General features: G+C 39.7%; 1 protein-coding gene across 1 annotated transcript in view; it reads right to left on the bottom strand.

Annotated features, from left to right (window-relative positions):
* The window catches only part of LOC106867526 (uncharacterized), a 30,140-nt gene that overhangs the window by 9,379 nt on the left and 10,761 nt on the right, over positions 1-10,000 (bottom strand). The window contains exons 3-7 of the mRNA XM_014912419.3: positions 4,566-4,831; positions 2,330-3,082; positions 1,501-1,629; positions 1,157-1,326; positions 333-375 (exon numbers count right to left, since the gene is read on the bottom strand). Of these exons, the coding sequence (XP_014767905.2) occupies positions 333-375; positions 1,157-1,326; positions 1,501-1,629; positions 2,330-3,082; positions 4,566-4,831 (1,361 nt within the window). The remainder of the gene's footprint in view (positions 1-332; positions 376-1,156; positions 1,327-1,500; positions 1,630-2,329; positions 3,083-4,565; positions 4,832-10,000) is intronic.

Raw genomic sequence — 10,000 nt, 5'->3', positions numbered from 1 at the left:
ATCATTGTCAATAGCATCATTGTCATCATTATCATCATCATAATCATCATCATCATCATCAACAACATCGTTGTCGTTGTCTTTGTCATCATTACCATTTTCATTGTCAACATCATCATCAGCATCATCATCATCAGCATCATCATCATCTTAACAGCCTCCTTTCTATACTCCCATGAGTCAGACTATTCCTTAAGGCAAAATTTCCACAGCTGGGATCCCCTTCCTGTCACCAACCCTCACTTGTTTCCAAGCAGCGGTGACAGCGACAGCGACAACATGATGATGACGATGACAAGCTTGTATCTATGTGAGGAACAGTTCTTACTTACCATTTCAGCTTCTGATCTCACAGATTCCAGTTGGTTGTTGACCCTGGAAACAAATGGAGAAGAATTTCAGCCGGTTCTTTTGAACATATAATATTTCTAGTGTTTAACCAAAAGGTGGGACATTTGTAGTTTTAAAGTCACAGGTGACCTTCTGAAGCAATGAGTGTAGCTTTCTGAATGGTTGAGTGAAGCCTTCCGAAGGGCTAAGAGCAACCTTCTCAAGGGTTAAATGTGACCTTCTGAGGGGTTACATGTAAGCTTCTGAGGAGCTGTGGCCTTGTGAGATCCTAAATGCAAACATTTGCTTGACCTAATGCAGCTTTCTGAAGAGCTGTGTGGCTTTCTAAAAGGTCAGGCAGAGCCTTTTAAGGGGCTAAGTGTGGTCCTCCGAGGGGCTAAATTTGGCCTTGAAATATAGGTGCAACAGAAACAGGAAGAAAGAGTGAGAGAAAGTTGTGGTGAAAGAGTACAGCAGGGTTTTCCGACAGCCCCTGCTGGAGCCTTGTGAAGTTTAGGTGTTTTCGCTCAATAAACACTCATAACGCCCAGTCTGGGAATCGAAACCGCAATCCTACAACCGCGAGTCCACTGCCCTAACCACTAGGCCATTGTGCCTCCACAAGGAGCACTCCGTCGGTTGTGACAATGAGGGTCCTAGCTGATACGGTCAACGTGCAAGTGGCTGAGTACTCCACTGCAAGGACAAATAAGTACAGTTGCTAAAGTACACATGTGTTTGAATAAAAGACGGGAGGGTCAAGGCTGGACCCTGGTGGGGGGGGGGGAGGTAACGAAAACAAAAAAGAAAAAGAAAACCTATTTACCTCTCCACCAAAGACCCAAAATTGCACATTTCTCTCAATAAAATATGACTCAGCTCAAACACAGCCAAATAATTCCAGCAGTCTATGTGGCCTGCTGATAGGGCCACCTGTGAGGGTCTCATCCCTTGGGGATCCAATGCTGTTAGATCAAAAGCTTTTTCCACCAGGACCTGCAGCAGAACCAGAATAAAGAATGTGAGGGGTCAGCTTTTACATTGTGATTTCAATCTTTGACCTCAACCAGAGTGAGAACAAAACACCACAAAACATTTGATGTTCTGTAGTGCTCAACAGACTCTGCCAATTCACCAGCCCATGTAGAGGCACTTTGGTTTCTAACTTACCTGTAAACACTGGAGGTGTCCATTATAGGCGGCACAATGTGCCAGAGTGTAACCTTTCTCAGACATTCTCAGGTTTTCACATTCCATGCAGACATCTCCCAGCAATGCTAAGCCATTTGTCTCAACTTTCTGCAAAAGAAAAAAAAATTATGTTTTCCAAAATCAAATGATAAATCATCTTTTTGTATTTATCTTGTATTGTTTCTCTTCTCTTGCTATAACAGCATCTCTACCAAGTTGTCCTGGTTGTCTTTTATTGTTAGCTCAATAAAAAAGGGTTATATAAGGTGAACCAAATGTCATGCAGAAAATAAGTTCAAAGACATGCTTCAATTTTTCTCAATAAAAAAAGGTTATACAGGGTGGGCCAAAAGCCAAGCACAAAATAAGTTCAAAAGACTCCTGAATGGTCTAAGGCATGCATCAGTTTTTTTTTTTAAACTGAATAAAAAATAAAATGATGATGAATACACAAATACTTGTATGTGAAGAACAAAAGGAATAATAATAATAATAATAGTAAAAATAATAATCATCATCATCATCGTCATGCAGTGGGAATGAACCCAAAGTTGTTTGGTTGCAAAGCAGGCTTTTAATCACACAGCCACTTCTGCACCTGTGTTTTTTGTTTTGTCTTGTTGTTGCTTTTTTTAAATAAAAGATGCTGTACTTAGAAAAAGCATAACAAGATGGGATGGCCAAAGTAGGATTGATTTTCATTAAAGGTCTATTCAATCAAGGTGGACTTAGGACAAAACAATAACAACAACAGCAACAATGACACACACCGACAATAAAGTGTTAAACAACAGAGAAATTTACTTACCAATTTTGGAGACTCCATCAGTGCTCTCTTGAGGACTTTGTGGGTAACCAATCCCTTTTGTTGATGGGACCAGACACCACAATCAACCATGTTGCTCTGTCTGCCCTTTTCTTTGATGCTGGGCCCTAATGAGACATTATGACCCACATCAACTTTCGGTCGTCGAAAACTGTCTCTGTGAAACCTGCTGTTACGACTACCACTGCACTCTACATCTGCGCTACTTTTGACACCATTGCTGTTGTTATTGATGCTACTGCAACTGCTACTATGACTGCAGCCATTGCTTGCAATATTGCAATTGTTAATGTTGGCTGGAGTATTAGGGGTGATATCTGCAATGACGGTGATGGTGTTGGCAGCTTTGGTGGTGCAGGGTCTCATTTGTCCCTGTCTGTTATTGTTTGCATTTGAATCTGTTAACACCCGACACCTGCGTTGGCTGCCAAACAAGGCTTTATTCCGCATGCGTGCACTCTGGCCAGTGCAACCACCCTCCAAGCTACACGTGTCACTCAGTGAAAAAAGATAGTCATCCTCAGGTTGTCGGAGGTCATCATACGAAAGCGACTTCTTTGCCCTCAATTCCTGCTCCGCGTTGTCCTTCCGTCGAAATAAGTTGTTTCCTATTCTCGGCTTCTGCTTGCGGTTCTGTGTAATCTTCTTCTCAATGAAACACACAGCCTCTGTCACCTTTGACTGTGTATCTTTCTCACTTTTCACCTTCAGCCTCTGACCTCTCTGCGTGTCATCCTAGATGTATACACAAAAATAAAAATATAAACAATTACATCATGAAATGCTCCATCAGTACTGATAGTTAGTGTTCCAGTTGATCCAATCAATAGAACAGCCTGTCTGTGAAATTAACATGCAAGTGGCTGAGTACTTCACAGACACATGCACCTTTAACGTAGTTCTCAAAGAGAACATGTCTAGTTATTGACCAATGTTAACTTGTTTGGGAAGAAGTGAGGATTGGTGACAGGAAGGGCATCCCAACTGTAGGAAATCCACTTCAGCAAATTCTATCTGACCCATGTCAGCATGGAAAAGTGAACGCTAAAAACAATGGCGATAAATGGTGTATACACACACACAGAATCATGACATTGTAAGGTAGGTGTGAGATGCTGGATCTGACCAGTTTGAACATAAGTCGTATAGAACATTTGTGCCAGATATGACTGGTTTATATGCTAAAGGGTTCAAAAGAATAGGGAGTTTGTTGGGGGGAGATTTGACTGTTACATTGTGTGAGGTCAAGTGACTACACAGAAGCTCTCTCACTGGTCCCTGTGGTCCCTATTTTAACCCTTTAACATTCAGATTCCTCTGTCAAATGTAATGCTTATTTATTCACAGTATTTTAAATTAATAATGCATTTATCTCACGGCTTTGAAATTTCAATGATGGAATTTTTTTTTAGAATGACATTGTAGGGCAGGTGTGAGAGGCCAGATCTGGTCAGCTTGACCATAAAAGAGGTTGAATATTTGGGCCTGATATTACTGGTTTAAAAGTTAAAGGGTAAAAATGAATAGGGAGTTTGTTGAGGGGAGATTTAGCTGTTATATTGTGTAAGGTCAAGTGACCACATAGAAGCTCCCTTGCTGGTCATAGTTGGAGCGTCTTTGATCATAGGTCTGCCTGATCAGGATTGGCCTGGGGTTAAACAAGGAAGGATACATGTGATAATGCAGTCCTAGATACACTATGTTTGAATAAAAGATGGGATGGTCATGGTTGGAACATCTTTGATCATAGGTCTACTGGATCACGACTGACCTTGGGTTAAACAATAACAATAAGAAAAAACACATTGGATAATGAAGTCCTAGAAATACTTATGCTTGAATCAAAGATGGGATGGTCATAGAAGGAAGATCATTAATCATAGGTTTGGTGGATCAGGACTGACCTTGGGTTAAACAATAACAAAGAAAAACACATTAGGTAATATAGTCCTAGATACACTTATGCCTGAATTAAAGATGGGACGGTCAAATCTGCAACATCTTTGATCATAAGTCTGCTGGATCAGGACTGACCTTGGGCTAAACAACAACAACAAAGAAGGACACATCAAGAAATGTAGTCCTAGGTACACTATGCTTCAATACAAGAGGGAAAGAAAGCCTTGAATACTTTTTAATACAGGATCTGCTAGGATAATACAACAACAACAAAACCAACATCAACAACAACAACAACAACAACAGCAAAAGGACCTACCCCAGAGACTGTGCTGTCACTGTTTCGAACCGTGTCATCGGACGAAGAGGCAAAACACTCCGAAATATTATCGTCGATTGGGAATTCTTTAACGAACGTCTCAAAGTCTTCATCGAATCTTCTGTTCCACAGGTTGAAGTTGGCATCGGCACCACTGCTGCCAACGCCACCGCCGCCGCCGCCGCCACCGCCTTGACCTCCACCCAGGTGGCCATCGTTGTTCCTCTGGACGTAGCGTTGCTTCAAGGATTTGATGCTTAGAAAATCTAAAAGTTCCAAAAAGTAAACAGAGAAAAAGAAGGAAAAAAAAAAAAAGAATTTTTATAATCTGTTCTTTTTTCTCTTATTCTTTGGGATTTAATAATAATAATAATAATAATAAGAAGAAGAAGAAGAAGAAGAAGAAGAAGAAGAAGAAGAAGAAGAAGAAGAAGAAGAAGAAGAAGAAGAAGAAGAAGAAGAAGAAGAAGAAATACAACTACGGAATATGTGGTGATGGAGAAGAAACAATAAATCATATTATCTCTGGCTGCCCAGTTCTGGCTAAGAAGGAATTCACAGACATGACAGAGTTGGGATCTACATACACTGGAAGCTATGCCAATACTATGGAATAGCAACAGAAAAAAAGATGGTATAGGCACACGGCAGAAAAGGTCACAGAAAACGAGAAAGCAATCATACTCTGGGATATGCCAATACACACAGATAGAGAAATTAAGGCCAATAGACCAGATATAGTTGTCAAAGATCATGAAGGAAAAAAATGCTTTCTAATTGATGTATCAATACCAGCAGATGACAACGTTTCCCTAAAAGAAATGGAGAAACTTTCAAAATACAAAGACCTGGAAATAGAGGTAACTCGAATGTGGAATCTAAAAACAGAAACAATTCCTATCATAGTAGGTGCCTTAGGTATGATAAAAGAATATTCAGACAAATACATAACAAAAACACCAGGACTTACAAATATATATAACATACAGAAAATTGCACTACTGGGTACTGCACACATTCTACGCAAAACACTTTCAATACAGTAAACATAAGAGCACCACAGCAAACCACAGCACATACCCAAGGCACACAGAGCTGCGCTCGGTAGTGAAGTGAAAGCATGTGATGAAAATAAGGATACAGAACAATAATCCTTTCCACTAAAAGCACAAGGCCTGAAATTTGTGGGGAGGGAACTTGTTCGGATCGATTCTAAAATCTAATTAGTTTGTACCAGTCACGAGGCCAAACATTCCTGAAAGTTTCATCTGAATCCAGACAGTGGTTCTTGAGATATCTTGTCCACGGAGAAACAAACACAACTGAAAAACAATACCTCTGCCTTCGCTAAGGTGGAGGTAATAATAATAATAACAATAATAATAATGATAATAATAATTGTGATGATTGTAGGTATAACATACTGTTTCGATCTAAGGACAAACATCTTTGGAATTCTGCTGGGTCCATCCTTCCGGGTAAATGAATAAAGTTGGTGACAAGGGGTTAGCAAGGAGCAGGGATAAAATGGTGGATAAAAGAGGGAGAGAGAGAGAGAGAGAGAAAACGATGGAGATAGAGAGACAGAGAGAGAGAGAGAGAGAGAGAGAGAAAACGATGGAGATAGAGAGACAGAGAGAGAGAGAGAGAGAGAGAAAAACAGACAGACAAAGAGAGAGAGACGAGTGAGAGAGAGAGAGAGAAGTGGGTGAGAGAGGCTCAGGGATTAGGATCAGCTCAGTCTTTCTTCCTTGCTATTTCTTTGCAATGTCTGCAGCAGCAGCAGCAGTGGTGGTGGTGGTGGTGGTAGTGTATATATATATATATATACATATATATATATATACATATATATATATATATATATATATATAAATATATATATATATATATATATATGTTCATGTGTGTGCATATGAATCTCTGTGTGTGTGTATGCGTCTGTGTGTGTGTGTGTGTGTGTGTGTGTGTGAGTGTGCTTGTGTATATCCATATATGTATGTATTAATCCTATTGCAGCTGTGAAGAATTGTTAATCCTGTGATCACGTGTTCAAACCTTACCCCAACACCTATTGTCTCTCTGCTTTAGCCCCTGGGCAAGGTGTACCTCCTCCTATACAACTCTACTCACCACATCAAACAGTTCACCTAAGTAATCACCCTACCTGCTAAAGATAGCACCTCGATTTCCCTCAAACTGTATAGTGTAAATAGGAAACGAAACCCCCATGGTCTGCCACATGGGGAACGTCAGGGTGCATGTACGACAGAGCGTAATGGATTCCAGAGTAAATTTGGGTTATAAGAGGCACTGATTACAGGTGAGTTCACCACCACCAATTCATCACAGGGAAAGATTGCTGCCATCAATTCACTGTGGAGAAAGTTTACCGCAAGGAAAATTCACCACAAATAAAGTTTATTGAGAAAATACTTCCATAATATCTCACCATTAATAGTTAAAAAACTATTTAAAATCTTCCGTTTATATATTTGTTTTGCAAGGTTCTTGATCTGAAATCGTGTGCTGATATAGATATTGTTGTACTTGGGGATGGTCATATTGCCAGTTTAGCCAATAAAAACACACGCACTGTATATTTGGTGTTAATTTGCGTCAGCTTTATATTACATTATATTACATGAATCCTATTTCGGCCAGAGTTCTTATGTCACACTTCTGTGACCTCATCCGTGGTCCTTTGCTCCCTTCTTTCTTATATAAAATACAAAATGGCTGATCGTTAGTAAGGAGGGACACGCAAATAAAAAAGAAGAAAGCAAAGGACCACTGATGAGGTCACAGAAGTGTGATGAAAGAACTCTGGCCGAAATACGATTAATGTATAATAAAGCTGAAGCAAATTAATTGTGGTGTTGGTGGTAGTACTGGTGGTGGTGGTGGTGGTGGTGGTGGTGGTGATAATGATGATGATCATAAAGATAACAATGACAATGATGATGCTGATGATGATGATGATGGTGACAACAGCAATGACGACAACAACACTGATGAAGCGATAACGATGCGTTATTATCTGCCAGCGAGATGCGAGATAAACGTGTCTATAAATCATATCTGATGAAAATGAATATTAGCGAGAGAGAGAGAGAGAGAGAGAGAGAGGAAGACAGAGAGAGAGAGAGGAAGAGGAAGAGAGAGAGAGAAAGAGAGAAATAAATAAAAGAATTAAAAACGTGAATCATGCAAAAACATTAAAAAAAACGTAGTCCATGAAACAATGCGTCGTTAATGAGGAGGTAATTAATTGTCTGATCGGATTTAAAAGTGTGAGGAGGAATTCATTTCAATATCTGGGGTTTTTTTCTGTGAGAGAAATCATAGACAGAGAGGTGAGACTGGAGATAATTGTGTCTGGGTTTTTTTGAGGTGGAAGATTTTGAGGGGAGGGGGCAGGAGGAGAGGCTGGTTGGTGCCATTGACACCCACCCTTCTACGTTGACCGGTGCCTTAATTTATTATCATCACCATCATCATCATCATCATCCTCCTCCTCCTCCTCCTCATCATCATCATCATCATCATCATCATCATCATCATCATCATTATTATTATTATTATTATTATTATTATTATTGTTATTATTATTATATACACTCTATAAATTTTCTTATATATCATCATCACCATCGTCATCGTTTAATGTCCGCTTTCCATGCTGGCATGGGTTGGTCGATTTGACTAAGGACTGGTGAAACCAGAAGGCTGCACCAGGTTCCAATCTGACCTGGCAATGTTTCTACAGCTGGATGCCCTTCCTAACGCCAACCACTCAGTGAGTGCTTTTTACGTGCCACCAGCATGGAAACCAGTCAGGCGGCACTGCCATCAACCATGCTCAAATGGTGCTTTTTAGGTGCCACCAACACAAGAGCCGGTCAGGCGACACTGGCACCAATCACTGGCATCGACCACATATGAATATGTATATGTGTGTGTGTGTGTATGTGTGTGTGCTTTATCGAAGCAGACGTAGCTTGGGTTTAAACGAGTGGCACATATGCTGGATAAGCCATAGCCAGGGCCTTCTCAGGTGCTACCACTCCGGGTCAGTGTAGACAATGGTGCTTAAGAGATGATTCCACATGGCTCAAAACTTTGGCATTCTTGTACCAAGACAGTGGTGAGAAGCTTGCTTCCAAACCGCATAGTTTTGGGTTCAGTCCCACTGTGAGGGACCTTGGGCAAGTGTCTTCTACTATAGCCTTGGGCTGACCAAAGCCTTGTGAATGGATTTGGAAGACGGAAACTGAAAGAAGCCTGTCTGATATATATATATATATATATATATATATATATATATATATATATACCAGAGTAAGCACATGAAATGTGCAACAAGGTGGAAAAAAGAGTACTCAAATACCAGAGGTAGAGTAAATATGCTTTATTTAAAAGCAGCAGAAATATAACAAAAAAACCGTTTGTCCGATGAACGGGAACGTGAAACTCAGAGTAACGGTTTTTTTTGTTATATTTCTGCTGCTTTTAAATAAAGTATATATATATATATCTATATATATATATATCTATATATATATATATATATATATATATATATATATATATATATATATATATATATATATATACATATATACATAAATATATGTATATGTATATGTATATATATATATACATATACATATATGTATGTATATATGTATATATATACATGTACATACAGATATATACATATATATATACATATATACATATATATATATATATACGCGCACATACAAAATACACACACACACGTACACGTACCCAACACCTACAACCCCACACAAACACGAACACACACATACTCAAAAAACCACCTGTTGACCTTCTACCTAACACTGTCTATAAGCGTCCACTAACCAGTCCTGCTACTAATTTCTTCCACTACGTCATACACACTCACACACACAAACACACTAACAGATAAACCACCAAACCATGCACACACACACACACACACACATACATACATACGCACACACACGTTCTGTTATCACACACACACTCGCAGACTCCCGCACACGCACAGATATTCATCTCCCTTTTTCACTCTCCCGTCTTAGAAAGAACTTTTCCCCCACCACCTCCTCTTCCGGTCTTTTCACAGTGTAACCTCGTGGGCATCGGTACCATTTTCCTCTTTCTCCGTTCTTCCATTCTCCGAACTTTCCATCTTTCCGACGAAGGGCTACGCCCGAAACGTCATACACTCTTTCTTTCCTTTCCTGAGCGTCCAATAATACTATCCATATCACGTCCTCACTTTGTTGTTTTTTTGTTATTGTTTTTTTTAACTATATATATACATATATATACTCTTTTACTCTTTTACTTGTTTCAGTCTTTTGACTGTGGCCATGCTGGAGCACCGCCTTTAGTCGAGCAAATCGACCCCAGGACTTATT

The sequence above is a fragment of the Octopus bimaculoides genome, chromosome 28, assembly GCF_046866305.1.
Source record: "Octopus bimaculoides isolate indiv1 chromosome 28, ASM4686630v1, whole genome shotgun sequence".
Lineage (NCBI taxonomy): Eukaryota > Metazoa > Mollusca > Cephalopoda > Octopoda > Octopodidae > Octopus > Octopus bimaculoides.
The sequence above is the reverse complement of the archived record's forward strand: the minus strand, read 5'-3'. Positions and strand labels throughout refer to the sequence as shown.